Source organism: Aulonocara sp. 'chitande type north' Nkhata Bay, linkage group LG3 (assembly GCF_057382095.1).
Source record: "Aulonocara sp. 'chitande type north' Nkhata Bay isolate Kocher_YH1m ecotype deep benthic linkage group LG3, A_spYH_male_GT1.1, whole genome shotgun sequence".
NCBI classification, from domain to species: Eukaryota; Metazoa; Chordata; class Actinopteri; order Cichliformes; family Cichlidae; genus Aulonocara; species Aulonocara sp. 'chitande type north' Nkhata Bay.
In genome coordinates, this window is record NC_141346.1 from 51943199 (window position 1) to 51962272 (window position 19074).

Below are 19074 nucleotides of genomic sequence, written 5' to 3' on the forward strand. Positions count from 1 at the left end.
ATCAAAATCCTGTGTTAATACAAATATTCCTGATTATCTCTTTCTGGACCCAGAAGTTGCCGTTTTCTTGTTTAACCTTTTATTATCTACAATGAGCTCACTGCCAGAATCAATATTCTGTATACTCAAGTTATTACTCAACACATGTTTTTGATTAAATGTGTTTTCATTACAGAGTGTGGTATACTGGAAATGCAGGTAAACTGGTCCAATAAAAAAAATGATCATGTTTGTATAACATATTTAATGCAGACCAAGCTGCATTTTCTAAAGTTTTAGATCTGATTACGATTCATAATTTTTGAATATAGGCTATGTCTAACCGTGTAATTCTTCTTAGATATCATACTGTATTTTCCACTACAGGCTGCAGTAAACATGTGATCGTGACTTCCATACAGTAGATACTGTGTCACCTCTGGCTGGCCAATCAAACACATTCTTGCCTCTCAAAAGCAGCACAGTAACCTTCATTTTACATGAGAATCTTACCACAATGGTGTCTTCAGTGTTTGTCTTCAGGCTTCTGTGCCTGTTCTTGGGAAAAATGGGTAAGTTCCATTATCATGAATTCAGATTTTTGTATTGTGAAGTTATTACATTGAACTGAATGTACATTTGTTTGTTTTTTTTCAATTCCACTACAGTTCAGATGACAGAGTCGCAAATGTTCTCATCTGTTCATCAAGAGTCTCGTTTCATATCAGCTCAAGTTGGTGGAAACCTGACATTAAAATGTTTCCATGATGGTGACAGGTCTGCAAGACTTTACTGGTTTAAGCAAAATCTGGGACAAAAACCAAAGATCATCTCTCACTTTTTCAAATATAATGTGAACAACTCTTCTAATGAAGAGCTCAAGAACAACCCACACTTCACACTGGATACACAAGACGGCAAATATCACTTGACGATCAAGGATTTGCAAGTTTCAGACTCAGCTTCTTACTACTGTGTTTACTATTTATACACTTTAACCTTTTTAGAAAACATCATCATCAGTGTAAAAGGTTCAGGTGTGAACATCAAAGCTGTGGTCCAACAGTCAGCATCTGAGACCATCCAGCCAGGAGGCTCCGTGACCCTGAACTGTACAGTACACACTGGGACCTGTGATGGAGAGCACAGTGTTTACTGGTTCAAAGACTCAGGCGAATCCCATCCTGGACTCATTTACACACATTTGGGCAGAAACGATCAGTGTGATAACAAACCCAGCACACAAACGCACACCTGTGTCTACAGCTTGCCAATGAGTAACCTGAGTGTTTCTCATGCTGGGATCTACTACTGTGCTGTTACCTCATGTGGACACATACTATTTGGAAATGGGACCAAGCTGGAGCCTAAAGGTGAGTAACCTTTTCTACCTGTTTCTCACTTTATCAATATTTAAAGATATAGGCAAGAAAAAGCTCTGTTTCTGGTGTGTTGCAGGCACGTTTAATTCTCAGGGCTTGGTGTATTTCTTGAGCGGAGCTTTGACATTCAGCTCCATCCTCAGTGTTTTACTGGGATACTTGCTGTACAAGACAAACAAAAGAAACAGACACCAATCGACAGGTAAGTGGAGTCTTTTAAGCTTAGAACGGTTTTAGCTAAAGTTGGATTTTCAGTTAAATCAATTACTTTGTGTTTCACAAACGGAATCTCAAGCAAGATTTTCAGGCCCCGCAACAAGTTCGGAGGTGAATATCGTTTTTTTTAATGACTTGTTAAAGCGCTCTTCAACAAACTTTTTACAGTCTTCTGTTTTATGGCCATTGTTTACATCTGAAATCATGTTCTTATCTACTTTGTACACATTTTGACAGGGGTACCAGCATGCTGACAGCCTTCATTATGCTGCTTTAAGCATTAAAATCCCCAAGAGATCAAGAACACAGAGAAACAACACCGACGATGAATGTGTTTACTCTGCTATAAACAAATAAAGATAGATATTTGCAAATGAGGTGGCCAATTTTCTTTATCTATTAGAGAAATGCTGTATTGGTGTCTCTTAGCATAGACATTTTTGTACTTTCACTGTGGTAAAATTGTAATGATACAAATTTAGGAACTTCTGCCCTGTTTGTTGTTTTTGTGATGTCAAGGATTCCTCCTTTCTTTCTTGTTCTTTCATTGTTTTTTCCATGTACCAATGCATTTGTAGGAGATATTAATGATACTTTTCTACAAGTTTAATATATGAAACAATGTGCTTGTTTTTATCCTTATTGCTTTTCATGTAATTATGGAGACATTATGGACAAATTCACTGATGATCAAATAAATCTATTTTAGCCAGGTAAAGCATGTTTGAAAGGATTGATTTGTTCCTGTAGAATATAGTAGAGGCTCCAAAACCCCCGCTGTCCACTAATATGATTATGGGGATATGATATATGATATGACTTGAAATTGAGGAACTCCGTGGGACATGTCCTTCGAAGGCCGGAAGTGCAAGGCTGTAAAATGGGACGGTCTAGCTTCTGATTTGCGTAACCAGCTGTCTCTGTGGAGTTTAATAAAGTCAGCTGTCTGCTCCTTGCTATCTAAAATATAATAAAACACTGGAGTAAATTCTCAACCATCTCACACTTCAGTTTAATCCGTTTTCTGTTTGACATTTATTCAGATGTGTAAAAACTATAACTTTAATCACAGCCAAACCGATTTACTCAGGACCAAATAAAACACTTAAAAAAAGCTAAACAATAACATTTTTAAGTTATCTAAGTGACTTATATATCATCATGTTAAACCTGAGAAGCAAAAGACTGCGAAAAGCAAAAGCATCAGAGCACTTTTGCAAATATGCAAAGTCTTTATAAATCGAGCAGATATTTGAAGTTTACACAGCTACATTCTCACCTGAAAATATCTTAAAAGTTTATTTTGAGACTCAGAAAGAGTAATATTAAAACCAAGTAGCGTCGCCTTTGTTTGAATTCTGGGATAGGTTGGGCAACAAAGGATACACCCGACCCATCCTTCAAACCCGGGAAATGAAGGACGCATTTGTCGGCCGCATTTGGAGGAGTCTGAGACAGCCTGCGTCGCCTGGCTGTCATGTAATCGGTCTACAAATGCAGCGTCCGAAGGATGCAACCCCTGAATTTGGACGCAGCTTCTGTCTCCCGGTGAAAATTGCCTAAGTGTTTGCATTACTCCCTTCTTCTAGCTCCAAGTTACTCACCAAGTAGCAAGAAACCTTTGTGGTCACACTGTGAGTGGATGACGTTGACTATGATGTGGTGCCTTCAAACAGGGGAGGAGCCACACACATATATCACCTCAACCTCCTAAAAGCATGGAGAGAGGCTAAAACAGCTTTTCTACTAAGCCTGGTGAGAAATAAGTTGGAGTTGCCCAATTCCACCATTCCCACCTCCCTCCATTATGATGACCATCTCACACAGGCCCAGAGAGCAGCTGTTGCTGCTTTGCGAAAGCCTTTTGCAGATGTGTATCCCCCCTGACCTGTCATACCAGTGTCAAAGAGCACTGTTTTGTAATGTGCCCTTGTGTGAGGTTGCATTAACAGCCCTATAGCTTACCCCAGCATAAGAGACAAATATTGAGAGAAAATTGGCCAAAATGCTAACAATATTAGCAATAGAAGAGTCACACAATGTGTTGTCTAGTCCCATAGGTTTTGCATCAACTACCATAAGGAGTTTGATGTCTACCCAATGCCTCAGGTTGATAAACTCCTGCACTGGTTAGGCACTGCTCACATTTTGCCCTGAAGAAGCACACATCCCAAGAGCAAAAATGAGGTGAGGTGGTTTTTGGAGTTGGTTTGTGCCTGGCTTTGTGTCCAGAGAGGTGAAGCAGTGGGTTCAGGGTGTAGTGTTAGGGGAGGCTGACTGATACAGCTGACCTCAATTATCTGATCATAGAAAACATGCATTTACCCAAAGGTAATCATACAAACACTGGCACTTATTTAATCTTATTTTTTTATAATCTTTGTTAAATGCATCTGTGGTTATTAACAGGAAGTAGACTGTATCCAGAGATGTCTAAGGGACTGAACATAATGGGGAAGTTAGCTAAATAAAATAACATTTGATTTTTCCTTTGCATGCTTGACATGTCTGTAGCAAGCATGACGGACCCCACCACAAAGTTCGTACACTTCGGCAACTTTATTGTGTTGCTATTACTTTCAGCACTCGGCTGCAGCTGCACTTACACACACACAACAATGAACTCAGGACCCAGTTCATTCTTTTTATGTAGGTGAGCCATGGTTGCTGATGGAGTTCCACTCCCCTGCAGCTGCGCCACAAACCATGCCCACCAATGTCTTTTCTTAAATGTATTCTGATTGCAAAGTATTTGGTTTTCAGCTGCAGAGAGACTCCTTTGGCAGTCCATAAAGATTTAATTTAAGGCTGAAAATGTTAAAGAATTAGAAAAAATGTTTTCAGTACCATATATATAATATATATAAATGTATTTTTTTTCTTATCTCATTTGCAATGCATGAAGTACTACTAGCTCTGCTGTTACTCCCTGTCAGTCTTAGTCCTGACTCAGACATTCAGTGCAATGATTTACTCTTTCCTCTCTGTGTCAGGTTGTGGTTTTTGGGAGGATGTTCGTGTGTTAGTCTGACCAAAAATAGATGCTACCTGAGAGAAATAGCAGCAAAGTCAATTTCAATAGTGTTACCTGAATGGCACTGTCAATACCCTTTAGGTAACACAGACATATTACCTACAGTCCATTTCAAATAACAGTAATGGCAACAGACCTTCCGAAATAATAAGAACACAAAACACATGCTACCTTTTAACATAAAGACCTACCATGTTACATTTGCTTTTATTCTCACTTCTACGATGAAAGTGAGTTGAAATCTGTTTGCAGTTTTCACAACATCAAAAAAGTGTATACAGACCTCATTACAGTCTGCCTCCTCTGGACAGCATGAGAAGTGTGTCAGTCATACTGTCACAAAGAGATCGATATCATGCGAACATCTAGCAAGTGCCGGGTGCCTTACTGAGTCTCTACTGAGTCTGTAAATGATGAACAGGAATAAGTTCCACTGTATGTTGTCAGTTGTGTTTACAATCTATGTAATGATCAGTTTTAGACTAAAAATATATTTTTAAAAAAACAAAACAAACATGACACAACCATTATGGACCTGTCGCTATATCATTCTACCAAAGGCAACAAATGTCTGTGTTAAACGCACAGAAGACACATTTCATCCTGGGGGCAGATCACATGGCTTTGCAATGGCCAATCAAAAGCTGTCTTGTTTCTAAAGAGTGGAAAAAAGTCAAGGTTCATTTCATTTAACACAGAGGTTTGCACACGATGACACCTCCCAACTTTGTTTTCTATGTGACATGTCTGATCTTTGGAAATTTAGGTGAGTTATGATTTTTTTAATCTATCAGTGGCTATGATTGCTCCTCTATACACATGTGTTCATGAAATGTTTCCTGTAAAATTAATGCTGTGTCTGCGTTGTCTCATTCTCTATCAGTTCAGTTGACTCACCAGAATTTCTCCGTAACTCATAAGCAAGAGAGACGGTTTGTATCAGCTATTGTTGGTGAACACTTGATTTTACAATGTTTCTATGAAGCCAACGATGCAACGAGGTTCTACTGGTACAAGCAGAGTCTTGGACAGAAACCAAAGCCCATCTCTACTCAGTATGTTTTTAAAGCAAATGGGACTTTTCATGATGATTTCAAGAACAATCCACGCTTCACCCTGGATACAGAAATAGGGAAAAACCATTTGTATATAACAAACTTGCAGAAGTCAGACTCAGGTTCTTACTACTGTGCAAGGCGGGTTTCTTTAGTCCTAGAATTTGCAGAAGGCACTACTGTCAGTGTAAAAGGTTCAGGTTTAAACATCAAAGCTTTAGTGCAGCAGTCAGCATCTGAGACCATCCAGCCAGGAGGCTCTGTGACTCTGAACTGTACAGTATATACTGGGACCTGTGATGAAGATCATAGTGTTTACTGGTTCAAAGACTCTAGAGATTTTTACCCAGGACTCCTTTACACCCATGGAGGCAGGAACGATCAGTGTGAGAAGAACGAACAAACATACAACTGCACTTACAACCTGCCTATGGAGAGCATAAATGTGTCTCATGCTGGAACCTACTACTGTGCTGTTGCCTCATGTGGACACATACTGTTCGGAGAAGGAACTACTCTGAAATATAAGGGTAAGGAACATTGTCACAACAAATACAATATTGTGCTAATAAAACTCTAAAAAGTGCAAAAACATTCTGAAATCCTTTATCTGGAATTCTGGGTCTTTACAGACAAGAATAAATCTCACTTCTTGGTGTATTTCTTGAGTGGAGCATTGGCTTTCACCTTCACCGTGGTGGTTTCTCTGGCTTTCGTACTCTACAAGATGAATAAAAGAAAAAACTTCCAATCAGGTATGGACCATTGGTGCTACTTACATCTAACAGCTTTTATTCACTGATTTGGCTTTTCAATCAGATTTCAATTGTATGTATTTCACATTTAGAGGCTCAAGCAAGATTTTCAGCTCCCTCTGTAGAGGTATGTTTCATCTGTTTAAACGATTTTACAATTTAAATAACATAAAACACATTTTTCACAGCACTTTTTATTAGAAGGCATTTTTTGATATACATTTCCTTTTTTTGACAGAATGCTCATACAGACAACCTCCACTATGCTTCTATAAATGTTAACATTTCCAGAAAATCAAAGAAAGAGAGGAACAGCAAGACCGAATGTGTTTACTCCAGTGTGAAGCAGTAGGACTTGTCCGAAATCTTCATGGTCCATAAGATGTAAAGTACAAAGACTCTCAAGTGTAGTGTCAGGTGGACATTATGTTATCCTTGTGATAATACTGTTTTCTATCCACAACAGTGCACAATTTCTCTGTCAGAAGATAGATCGATAGATAGATAGATAGATAGATAGATAGATAGATAGATAGATAGATAGTGACAGAAAGTGCAGAAAGTGGCATTACAAGACTAGTTTCAACATTGCTGTGTATATAATGAATTTTCATGTCTATATTTTGTCAGAAAATAAAAATTGAAACCCCTGTTGCTTGATTTGCACACCCCTTCTGCAGCTTTGAAAATGTAGGCTTCTTTTTTGTTTTTCAGAGTGTGTCCACTGTTCACTGGTGAATATATATATATATATATATATATATATATATATATATATATATATATATATATATATATATATATATTAGTTAACAATATTTGTTTTGTATTATGACTTTAGATGAAGATGAACACTGGATAAGAGTTATTCAATCTTACAACTAAAAACCATTAATTTTAAGATAATAGAGTCAACAAAAGAAAGTTGTGATGTAGAGTGGCTCGTGTGCTTTAGTACAGAGCACAGTCACCATCAAAGGTCATTTTTGTGGTGCAAGTTTGTCTGACTCTCCCTTTGTTCTTTGTTGCAACGTCCTAAAACTTAGAGTGTGAAATGCTGTGTTTGGTTAGCACTGCTCATTATGGCATTACTTTGCTCTTGTCTGTTCAAAATACATTGGGCCTTACTTGCTGGTATTTGTATGAAATCGATACAAATATCGCTTGCAAATTAACCTGCAAAAAGTGAGCTTGCATGTAAAATTATAGTTGGATTTCTGAAATATGTGCACCATCCTATTCTGTACTAGAGCACATCTTGCTATAGTACAGGTAAAGTAATTCATAAAATATTTTTCCTTTATTATTTTTCAATGAAAACTGACACAGTAACATTTATATATATGTTTACTGTAAAATTCTGATCTGATATTTGAGTGGGACGAGCCAGCCGGGTCATGTTAGGCTGACCTGTAACATCATCAAGTACACTCGTGTTCAAATTGTACAAAAATCGTGCTACGTTCTCAGGAAGTCCGGACTCCTGTGTGAACTTATGAAGTCTGCGAGAACATGAGTACAGAGTTGCGTACGTGAGTATTGAGAAATGGCCCTTAATAGAGTGGGGTTACATGAGGTGATGCTAGCATTAGCCATGTTAGCACGTTAGCTTCAACAGGTGGTCAGGCTGAGTCCACAGGCGCGCACTCGGAGGTTTAGCTCTCTGTTTCACTGCAGGGTCCCTTTCCTTCTTCACCTACCTCAATCACATATCTCTATTAAATCTTTGTCAGGCAGAGTGTAAAGTGGCATTTCAAGGCCGAATGGCCTTTGTACAAGCACACGCACTTCTTAGCAGAGCAAAGCTATGAGCACAAACAGCAGTGTAGAAAAATCCAGGCAACAAGTCTATGTCTGTCCAACCAATCTCAGAGCTCCTTACATTGCGCTGTGTGGCTAATTTGCATTGCTTTAGGATCTCATAAATGAGATAAAAAAAAATCTAAAATCGAATCTGAAAGCTAATCCAGAAGGTAATCCAATAGTTAATCCCAAAGCTAGTCTATTTGCTAAAATAATAGCTAAGATGTGAGCTAACAGGAAAGGAACATGGATTTTGAAATGAGGAGTGGAATCGCCATTGGCCATTGGAATCGTTAGAAATAATCCTTAGATTTTTTAATCTGTTTACTTATTTCTCTTATATAAATTGTGTTTTTAAAAAGATTTTAAAAATCAGTTTTTTAATTTGGAAATTGAAAATGATTTTTGAAATGAGATTTTTCTTGCGAGCTGGATTTGAAGTATTTATTAATGGATTGAAAAGTCATTTTAAAATATTGACTTAAAATAGTGTTTTTAAATTACATTATTAACTAAGAAATTACTTTAGTAAGGTTTACAATTGCATAATTTATTGTACAATTCATTATTTAAGCAGATAATTCTTTCTTTCTATGCATGTGTCAGGGTTTCTGGGTCGTTGACCCAGTATTTTCAGTTCACGTTCACTGTTTATCTACTGCCTGTTCCACTTCCTGTTTTATTGTGTTAGCCTTGGTCTGTGTGCATTATGTTCAGTCCTCTTCCCATTTATCATTAGTTCATTATGTTCAGCTGTTCACTCACCTGTCTCCAATCGTTGTCATTGTTAGTCATGTATTTAAGCCCTCTCTTCCCTTCAGCCCTTGTGGTGTCATTGATGTTATGTTGTCGTTTCCGCCTGCGTTCAGTCAGCTAGCCATTCAGTCCTTTCTTCATTCAGTCAGCCGTCCAGCCAGCCATTTCCTACCTCTGTTCTGTTTGTTCACTCCATCGGCAATAAACACCCACCTTCACCTACCTACCTGTGAGTCCAGCGTTTGGGTCCTCCTCCTCTCATCCACGACACAAATCCTGACAGCATGCGGCTCTTGTGGTCCTCCATACCACAGTGGTTTATTGCTGTAAGGTTTTGAGGTCAAATTTAAAAGGTCTAATTGACTTATAATCAAATCCACGTCTTTAAGGATCACATTGTCATCACATTGTCTGGAAATCAATAATAGTTATGATGTCTAACGTGTGTCAACTATAACGTGAGGTATTATTTCCTGTCCTAAAGCAGTGTTTCTGAGGTGTCACAGATCAATTATGGTTCCTTTTGTGCCACAACTAGAACTATGGAGATACCAAAAGCCCATGTTTGTATATGTAATGAGCTTTGTGAGTTGCAAATTCACCGTTAGTTATTATGTTATAGATGTAGAATTGGCGTGACATTGTACTGATGTATTCTTTACACTCTTTATTGTCCATGATTGGGCTTCTGTGAGTAGGATTTTCTTCTAGTGAATAGAGTTCTTTGTACATTTTCCTATTTGTTGGTATCCATCACACCAACCCTCTGCATCCCTTCTTCACCATATTGATTAATTATCTTCCAGGTCTTCCTGACTTTGTCACGCCTGTCGGCTTGACAAAAGCCGACAGACAAAACTGAGACATAACCGTCTCAGTTTTGTCTAACTTATTTGAACTGTCCCTCCGATGTTTTCATTTCTAATCTTGTCCATCTTGGTCATTCCCAATGTAAAAATGTGAATCTTGAGTTTAGCCACCACAATCCCCCCGCCCAACTCAATTACTCAAACACCAAAAACATAGTAAACCCAAAGACTAACAAAACATTTACTTGCATATATTACATAGTGTGTTACCAGTGGTGGCCAACCACTTTCAGATAGCTTGCATCTGTTATTCCTATTTTCTGACCTAAACCATGCAGTGTCTTCCTCAGACATAAGTAACAGATAACTGTTGTTATATAAATATTGTTGTTCATATTCAGGTTATGTAAATATTGTCTACAGTTTGTGGTTGAGTGGTGTTGAATGACCTCATGATGTTATTATACTTAGAAGTTCTAAGTTCCAGAGTCATATGGAGAGAGAATGTAGCACTGTTCACAACATCACTGACCTCTGTGGGAGTAAAGTTTAGGTAGCTGCTCTCTATTGTGTTGGCACATGGCATTGAAGAAGTGGAAGAATTATATCCTTAAATCTACTTACAGCACTTTCAGAAATATATCTACTCTAATCAAAGTTATTCCCCACTGCTGTGTAGCCTATTTTTGTAAGTTTCAATGTTATTAAGCAATGGTCTGACTTTTCAGGGGATACTGTTAAGTGTTTGGTTTCTACACCATATAGCACAAGATGCAGAATATGATTAAAGCGGTGGGTGGGCTCATTTAGATTTTGAGTCTAGCTAATTAAATGCATTGTTTAGGCTGTTGTTTTCAGCATCTACGTGAATGGTAAAATCACTCACTATCATATTTTCGTATTAAGTCAGCAGTTCGGAAAGACTCAAACTGGTCAGTCAGGGCTCAACCACCGTGTCTGATATCTTCTTTGCTTTTTTCCTGTGGACGGTTCATTTGTTCCTCCATGCCTGAAAATCAGTGGATTAGAGATGGGGGCAATCCCTGGTCCACATACTCAGATGAAAAACAGGCCTTTAGAATTTTTAAGAAAAGTGTGTACAAAGAGTTGATTGATCAGTGCTGTTTTCTTTATTTATGAACAGTTTTATTTTTTATTTTTGCCTCAATCATGAAGTCTAACACTATTGGCTGCTCTGAACATGTGATCATCTTTCCTTAAAAGACATACTGTGACACTTCTGCTTGGCCAATCACACACAGTCTTCTCTAACAAGAGTGGAGACAGGTTTGAGATTCTTTTCATTCAGCAGGATTATTTAAAGACAATGACACCTACGAAGTTTGTCTTTTGTCTAACATGTTTGTTCTTAGGGGAAATGGGTGAGTTTACGGTTTTGAAACTGCAGTCTGAATATATTTCCATGCTTTTAAGGGTCTATAAAATGTATTTGCTCTGTCTTTTATTTTACTTCAGCTCAGGTGAACAACCAGGAGTTCTTCTCATCTGGTCATCAAGAAAGACGTTTCATATCAGTTAGAACTGGGGACAGCGTGACTTTGCATTGTTACAGTAAAAATGGTGTAACTCCACGGTTTTACTGGTATAAGCAAACATTGGCAGAGAAACCAAGACTCATTTCTACCTTCTATGTATATGAACAAAATGCCACATTTCACAGTGAATTCAAGAGTGATCCACGCTTCACCCTGGATACTCAAACAGGTCAAAACAACTTAATAATCTCAGATGTGCGCATTTCAGACTCAGCAACTTACTACTGTATATGTTCCTATTTACACACATCAACATTTTCAGAGAGCATTACTGTTGGTGTTAAAGATTCAGACTTTAACATCAAGGCTGTGGTCCAACAGTCAGCTTCTGAAACCATCCAGCCAGGAAGCTCTGTGACTCTGAACTGTACAGTATACACTGGGGCTTGTGATGGAGAACACAGTATTTACTGGTTCAAAGACTCTGAAGAATCTCATCCAGGACTCATTTACACCCATGGAGGCAGGAATGATCAGTGTGAGAGGAAAGCCAACAGAAGAACACACACCTGTGTCTATAACTTGACAATGGAAAGCCTGAATGTGTCTCATGCTGGGATCTACTACTGCGCTGTCGCCTCATGTGGACACATACTGTTCGGAGGAGGAACCATGCTGGTGTTTGGAGGTAAGTAGCAGTATAGAACCCATATCTGTGACTGTTATTTTATTATCTATCTGAAAAGAAAACCTAAAATATAGAGAAGTCTGTGCTCAGAATTCTTGGCTCTTTACAGATGAGGCAAAATCTCTTGTCTTGGTGTACGTCTTGAGTGGAGCATTGACTTTTACCTCCACCCTGGTTGTTTTACTGGCTTTTCTTCTCTACAAGATGAGCAAAAGAAACCACTTCAAATCAGGTACTGGAAAAAAGTGCTGCATTTGACAGTTTTTATTCACTGATTTGGACTTTTAAGTGAGACTGCTGTTTTTGTATTTTACATTCAGGCCATCAACAAACAAGACTTTCAACTCCCTCTGCAGAGGTACGTTTCATCTGTTCAGATTAAAGTAATATTGAAAAATATTTTAGCACATATTACTTTGAAATATTTTTTTCCAGAAACTGTAATTTGATCTACCTCTCAAATTTGTTTTTACCAGGGTAGCCATGATGCAGACAACCTCCACTACGCTGCTTTAAGCATTAACCTGCCCAACAGATTGAAAAGACAGAGAAAAACTCAGAATGAATGTGTTTACTCTAGTGTCAAGCAGTAGGTTACATTTTTCCACTCTAGTGAGACAAAAAATCCACACTGTCACGGGGTTTGTGTTTTTGGTTTAAGTTATACTCTGTGGATTATGGTTTTCTGTTTGTAATATATTTATAGTTCCTGGTTTCTAGGTTTCTGTTCTGTTTCTGTGCCTCCTCTTTGTTCTTGGTAAAGGTTTAATTCTGTTCTCCGTGAGTTGTATGCTTAGTCTTAGTTTCTGTCTTTATGTCGTCTCTGTGTTCCACGTCTAGTTACTTTTGTCTCTGTGCTTAAGATTCCCTCTGTTCCAGAGTCTGTCAAGTCTGCATCTTTGTGGATCTTTCATGTGTTAGGCTATGTCCTCTCTATTTTTGGTAATTCCACTCCGGTGGAAACCCAAACAAAACAGGCATTAAGAGGCTCTAATGTGGCCCATGTCACCCCTACTTGCGGCCCGCATAATGACGTGACAAAATACTTTTAAAAAATATTGTTCAAAAATTTATTAATATGGAGGCAATATGCAGAGTGTTACAGGCATAGCCCTAAAGAATGCCCCTCATAGGCCCAGTTGTAAGTAAAAGCTATTAAGGCTCGACTGTACACTGTGTTCGTGTTTTCCTCCGAAGCAATAAGTTCTGTTGAAGCAGCCTTTCAACTCCTCTCTCTGTCTCTCGCTAGCAAAGTTGACCGAGACAACAAAGTAAAGCTAGTTTTCAGCTATGAGCCCGACACGAACCCGACGTATTAACCAGAGGTCCCTTTACTACGGTTCGGAGCTGCGGACCTGTTTTATATACGCGTGAAACAGTTTTCTATACGAGATCGCTGCAAAAAGTGCAGCCTTACCTAATGCCCACCCTACTGTTACTCATTTTATATTAAGATTTAAAAATCCAGTTGTTATTGGTATGGCGAGTTATCTTCAGTAATAGTAATAAATTACACAGCAATAGTACATTCATGTAGTTGTAAAAAGCATGATAATATATTAAGTAATCAGAATACGTTACTCTCATTGAGTAATGTAACGGAATACGTTACAAAATACATTTTGGGGCATGTATTCTGTAATCTGTAGTGGAATACATTTTAAAAGTAACCTTCCCAACACTGTTCTTAATAAACATAGTACACATGCATGCCTGGATAAAGACAAACAAGTGAGATGTTAGGTTAGGATGCTTTTATTTTTATTTTAGTAAACATTCAAAACCTACAATACACAGCTGGTGTTTGGAAGAGAATAGAACAAATATTTCAAATATAATCGGATCATTTTTGGAGCAGCCTTCCAGATCTCCACGTAGTAACATGCTTTTTTTAGACTTGAGTGTTTTCCCACCTGTTCCCCATCCTCTTGTTTTCCTGCCCATGTATTTAAGCCCTGTGTAGTCCTCTGTTGATGGTTTGTCTGCTTGTCATCCTCTCTGTTCATTTGCGTTGTTCCCTCTGTGGGTTAGGTTTTTTCTAGTTCTTTGTCTCAGGTTACATGTTTCTTGTTAGCTTTCCCAGTTTAGGTCTTTCTTAGTTTAAGTCACTGCCATTCTCTACTTTTCTTTGTACTTCATCCACACTGAAAATAAAGCTCACTCAGTGTATGCCAGTTATCAGTTCCTGCACTTGGGGCCTTCCCTCATCACTTCACATGTCTGCCACTGCAGCTGTGACACATTCATTCATTAGATGTTGACATCCAAATTGTGTGCAATGTAATGTGATCTGGGGCTTTTGTGTTTCTTTTTTTAAATAAACCTGTAGTTATGTTGTATTATATATATATATAAAAAAAAACACCCAGCACGCCCCTGCGGGCGGTTTATCCTTCAAGCTCGGGTCCTCTACCAGAGGCCTGGGAGCTTGAGGGTCCTGCGCAGTATCTTAGCTGTTCCCAGGACTGCGCTCTTCTGGACAGAGATCTCCGATGTTATTCCCGGGATCTGCTGGAGCCACTCGCCTAGCTTGGGAGTCACTGCACCTAGTGCTCCGATTACTACTGGGACCACCGTTACCTTCACCCTCCACATCCTCTCGAGCTCTTCTCTGAGCCCTTGGTATTTCTCCAGCTTCTCGTGTTCCTTCTTCCTGATATTGCTGTCATTCGGAACTGCTACATCGATCACTACGGCTGTCTTCTTCTGTTTGTCTACCACCACTATGTCCGGTTGGTTAGCCACCACCATTTTGTCCGTCTGTATCTGGAAGTCCCACAGGATCTTAGCTCGGTCATTCTCCACCACCCTTGGGGGCATCTCCCATTTTGACCTCGGGACTTCCAGGTTATACTTGGCACAGATGTTCCTGTACACTATGTCAGCCACTTGGTTATGGCGTTCCATGTATGCCTTGCCTGCTAGCATCTTGCACCCTGCTGTTATGTGCTGGATTGTCTCTGGGGCATCTTTACACAGCCTGCACCTGGGGTCTTGCCTGGTGTGATAGACCCCAGCCTCTATGGATCTTGTACTCAGAGCTTGTTCTTGTGCTGCCATGATTAGTGCCTCTGTGCTGTCTTTCAGTCCAGCTTTGTCCAGCCACTGGTAGGATTTCTGGATATCAGCCACCTCCTCTATCTGCCGGTGGTACATACCGTGCAGGGGCCTGTCCTTCCATGATGGTTCCTCGTCTCCCTCCTCTTTATTGGGTTTCTGCTGCCTGAGGTATTCACTGAGCACTCGGTCAGTTGGGGCCATCTTCCCAATGTATTCTTGGATGTTCGTTGTCTCATCCTGGACTGTGGTGCTGACACTCACCAGTCCCCGGCCCCTTCCTTCCGCTTAGCGTACGGCCTCATTGTGCTGGACTTGGGGTGAAACCCTCCATGCATGGTAAGGAGCTTTCTTGTCTTTATGTCAGTGGCTTCTATCTCCTCCTTTGGCCAGCCTATTACCCCAGCAGGGTACCTGATCACGGGCAGGGCGTACGTGTTGATGGCCCGGATCTTGTTCTTACCATTCAGCTGACTCCTCAGGACTTGCCTGACCCTCTGCAGGTACTTGGTGGTTGCAGCTTTTCTAGCGGCCTCTTCATGGTTCCCATTCGCCTGCGGGATCCCCAGGTACTTGTAACTGTCCTCTATGTCTGCAATGTTGCCTGCCATATATATATGTATGTATATGTATATATATATATATATATATATATATATATAGGTGCGGTGACTCCCAAGCTAGGTGAGTGGCTCCAGCAGATCCCGGGCCGGGAATAACATCGGAGATCTCTGTCCAGAAGAGCGCAGTCCTGGGAACAGCTAAGATACTGCGCAGGACCCTCAAGCTCCCAGGCCTCTGGTAGAGGACCCGAGCTTGAAGGATAAACCGCCCGCAGGGGCGTGCTGGGTGTTTTATATATTATAGTCACCTCTTTCTATTTTGTAATCAATATTGTTGAACTCATTTAAAGAAAATGATGTGTGGTTGTAGTCTTCTAAGCAAGTTTTGGATGTGAATAAAGAAAACCAGATCTTCAAACAGGCCTGATTCTTCAAGTATTCAGTATTAAAATTGCCTTTTTGAGTTCACTTACAGGGAGTGCAGAATTATTAGGCAAATGAGTATTTTGTCCACATCATCCTCTTCATGCATGTTGTCTTACTCCAAGCTGTGTAGGCTCGAAAGCCTACTACCAATTAAGCATATTAGGTGATGTGCATCTCTGTAATGAGAAGGGGTGTGGTCTAATGACATCAATACCCTATATCAGGTGTGTATAATTATTAGGCAACGTCCTTTCCTTTGGCAAAATGGGTCAAAAGAAGGACTTGACAGGCTCAGAAAAGTCAAAAATAGTGAGATATCTTGCAGAGGGATGCAGCAGTCTCAAAATTGCAAAGCTTCTGAAGCGTGATCATCGAACAATCAAGCGTTTCATTCAAAATAGTCAACAGGGTCGCAAGAAGCGTGTGGAAAAACCAAGGCACAAAATAACTGCCCATGAACTGAGAAAAGTCAAGCGTGCAGCTGCTAAGATGCCACTTGCCACCAGTTTGGCCATATTTCAGAGCTGCAAACATCGCTGGAGTGCCCAAAAGCACAAGGTGTGCAATACTCAGAGACATGGCCAAGGTAAGAAAGGCTGAAAGACGACCACCACTGAACAAGACACACAAGCTGAAACGTCAAGACTGGGCCAAGAAATATCTCAAGACTGATTTTTCTAAGGTTTTATGGACTGATGAAATGAGAGTGAGTCTTGATGGGCCAGATGGATGGGCCCGTGGCTGGATTGGTAAAGGGCAGAGAGCTCCAGTCCGACTCAGACGCCAGCAAGGTGGAGGTGGAGTACTGGTTTGGGCTGGTATCATCAAAGATGAGCTTGTGGGGCCTTTTCGGGTTGAGGATGGAGTCAAGCTCAACTCCCAGTCCTACTGCCAGTTTCTGGAAGACACCTTCTTCAAGCAGTGGTACAGGAAGAAGTCTGCATCCTTCAAGAAAAACATGATTTTCATGCAGGACAATGCTCCATCACACGCGTCCAAGTACTCCACAGCGTGGCTGGCAAGAAAGGGTATAAAAGAAGAAAAACTAATGACATGGCCTCCTTGTTCACCTGATCTGAACCCCATTGAGAACCTGTGGTCCATCATCAAATGTGAGATTTACAAGGAGGGAAAACAGTACACCTCTCTGAACAGTGTCTGGGAGGCTGTGGTTGCTGCTGCACGCAATGTTGATGGTGAACAGATCAAAACACTGACAGAATCCATGGATGGCAGGCTTTTGAGTGTCCTTGCAAAGAAAGGTGGCTATATTGGCCGCTGTTTTGTTTTTGTTTTGTTTTTGAATGTCAGAAATGTATATTTGTGAATGTGGAGATGTTATATTGGTTTCACTGGTAAAAATAAATAATTGAAATGGGTATATATTTGTTTTTTGTTAAGTTGCCTAATAATTATGCACAGTAATAGTTACCTGCACACACAGATATCCCCCTAAAATAGCTAAAACTAAAAACAAACTAAAAACTACTTCCAAAAACATTCAGCTTTGATATTAATGAGTTTTTTGGGTTCATTGAGAACATGGTTGTTGTTCAATAATAAAATTATTCCTCAAAAATACAACTTGCCTAATAATTCTGCACTCCCTGTAATGCTTAATGAGTCTGCATTTGTTTCCTACCACTCAGCTGTTTCTGGACAGTTAAAGTGTGAATGATGTCTTTTTGTCTGTGTTAACCTGGCGGCAAAATGGCAACCTGTTCAGGGTGTACCCCTAATTTCACCCTATGGCAGTCGGGATATGCTCTGCAACCATGAAATGGACAAGCATTAGAAAATAAAGAACAAACGAAGGGAAAGAAAGAAAGGTAGAAAGTGTGTCTTGTGATTGTCTCATTATTGTATGCTTTCTTCTTCTATTTATTGCCTGTATGTTTAGGATTGACATGCTGTTTTCTTTCTTTCTCTCCTCCAAGTTTTCCCTCTCTAAAATATCACAGAAGTGCCTCTGGAGACAGCTCTTCTAATTCCTCAAGCCGTCTACAGCAAGTTACATAAAAACCACTGTGTGTTTTCTCACACAGTGCTCACTAGTGTTTAGAATCATTTGTCTCACTTACTCAGCAGATGCATCAAAGATTTCTTACCTTGTTCACCTCCTCAGAGGAAGGACTCTCAGATGGGCTTAGGCCATTCTCAACTACAGCAAGGATTTGTGTTGTGCTGAGTTTACCAGTGATTTCAAAAGTGTCTTTGATGAGGAAATTAACCCAATGCTGCACCATATGGCTGCAACAACAGCTTGTTTGTTCAGTTAGCAACAAGAGCAGATGAGTGTGGCTGATTACATTCTGGAGTATGCTGGTTGGGAAGACAAGGCTCTTTGTGGTGTATACGTGGCATAAATCCTCATATGAGAGATAAATTAACCACTAAAACCTGTACAAATCCCATGATGCAAACATTCTTCTGATTTATCTGCACTGTGATTAATGATCACCATCCTTAAACTGTTCCCACAAAGTTGGATGCATGAAATTGTCCAGCATGTCTTGGTGTGCTGAAGCATTAACAGTTCTATCACTGGGGTTGTGCTGAGCTCCTGAAAAAACAACCCCACATCATAATCCCACTCCACTACACAGTGCCTTATGCCACTGCATCCAACACGTTGGAGTGAAATAGGTTATATAAGGCTTTGATGCAGCTGGTTAGGCATGGAACCCATTACTTGAAAAAGTAGTTCAGTAGTTCAATTGTTGGTTTCACAACGAGACTGAACGGACTCACGCGCAGGCTCTGGGTTGGGAACAATAAAGACTCTTTATTTACACTCTCCATCTTCACCTCCAAATATCAAGTTGTATTTGCACTTTAATCAGCTGATTTCAATTAATGTGTCAGAGGAATAACATAGAGAACAGTCTACAACATGAATATGGGTATTACTTTTACTTGTATTGCACAAACGGACAAGAGCACGATGGTAAAGTGCAAACTTCCCGAGCACAAAATTACACCAAAACTAGGTTTAATTACTAAACAAACAGTAAATATAGACAGAGGCCTAATAGTATTGCAGTTATCAAACTTA

The 19074-nt window shown here is 39.8% G+C and overlaps 3 protein-coding genes across 4 annotated transcripts; all 3 read left to right on the plus strand.

Moving 5' to 3' along the window:
* The first annotated feature begins 496 nt into the window (after positions 1 to 496).
* Positions 497 to 1934, plus strand: LOC147336115 (uncharacterized). Of its 2 annotated transcripts, none has more exons than XM_086285178.1 (5): positions 497 to 551; positions 648 to 1352; positions 1438 to 1563; positions 1657 to 1688; positions 1815 to 1934. In XM_086285178.1, the coding sequence occupies exons 1-5, from the start codon at positions 497 to 499 to the stop codon at positions 1932 to 1934; spliced, it is 1038 nt and encodes a 345-aa protein (XP_086141304.1). The 2 variants fall into 2 exon arrangements, with proteins under 2 accessions (XP_086141304.1, XP_086141302.1); XM_086285176.1 differs by having other exon boundaries at positions 1438 to 1558; positions 1643 to 1688.
* A 3388-nt stretch (positions 1935 to 5322) lies between these two features.
* LOC147336116 (uncharacterized) lies at positions 5323 to 6773 on the plus strand. The gene is made up of 5 exons (XM_086285173.1): positions 5323 to 5377; positions 5495 to 6196; positions 6299 to 6421; positions 6514 to 6548; positions 6660 to 6773. The coding sequence occupies exons 1-5, from the start codon at positions 5323 to 5325 to the stop codon at positions 6771 to 6773; spliced, it is 1029 nt and encodes a 342-aa protein (XP_086141299.1).
* Positions 6774 to 11116: 4343 nt separating this feature from the next.
* On the plus strand, positions 11117 to 12566 carry LOC147336117 (uncharacterized). The gene is made up of 4 exons (XM_086287624.1): positions 11117 to 11171; positions 11266 to 11973; positions 12083 to 12218; positions 12455 to 12566. Exons 1-4 carry the CDS (start codon positions 11117 to 11119, stop codon positions 12564 to 12566), a joined length of 1011 nt encoding a protein of 336 aa, XP_086143750.1.
* The last annotated feature ends 6508 nt before the right edge of the window (positions 12567 to 19074 follow it).

Coding starts and splice junctions, on each gene's coding strand:
- LOC147336115 (XM_086285176.1), top strand. CDS start 497: ATGGTGTCTTCAGTGTTTGTCTTCAGGCTTCTGTGCCTGTTCTTGGGA. Junction 1,353..1,437: donor GACCAAGCTGGAGCCTAAAG/GTGAGTAACCTT, acceptor GGTGTGTTGCAG/GCACGTTTAATTCTCAGGGC. Junction 1,689..1,814: donor GCCCCGCAACAAGTTCGGAG/GTGAATATCGTT, acceptor ACATTTTGACAG/GGGTACCAGCATGCTGACAG.
- LOC147336116 (XM_086285173.1), top strand. CDS start 5,323: ATGACACCTCCCAACTTTGTTTTCTATGTGACATGTCTGATCTTTGGA. Junction 6,197..6,298: donor AACTACTCTGAAATATAAGG/GTAAGGAACATT, acceptor GGGTCTTTACAG/ACAAGAATAAATCTCACTTC. Junction 6,422..6,513: donor AAGAAAAAACTTCCAATCAG/GTATGGACCATT, acceptor TTTCACATTTAG/AGGCTCAAGCAAGATTTTCA.
- LOC147336117 (XM_086287624.1), top strand. CDS start 11,117: ATGACACCTACGAAGTTTGTCTTTTGTCTAACATGTTTGTTCTTAGGG. Junction 11,172..11,265: donor TTTGTTCTTAGGGGAAATGG/GTGAGTTTACGG, acceptor ATTTTACTTCAG/CTCAGGTGAACAACCAGGAG. Junction 12,219..12,454: donor AAATCAGGTACTGGAAAAAA/GTGCTGCATTTG, acceptor TTACCAGGGTAG/CCATGATGCAGACAACCTCC.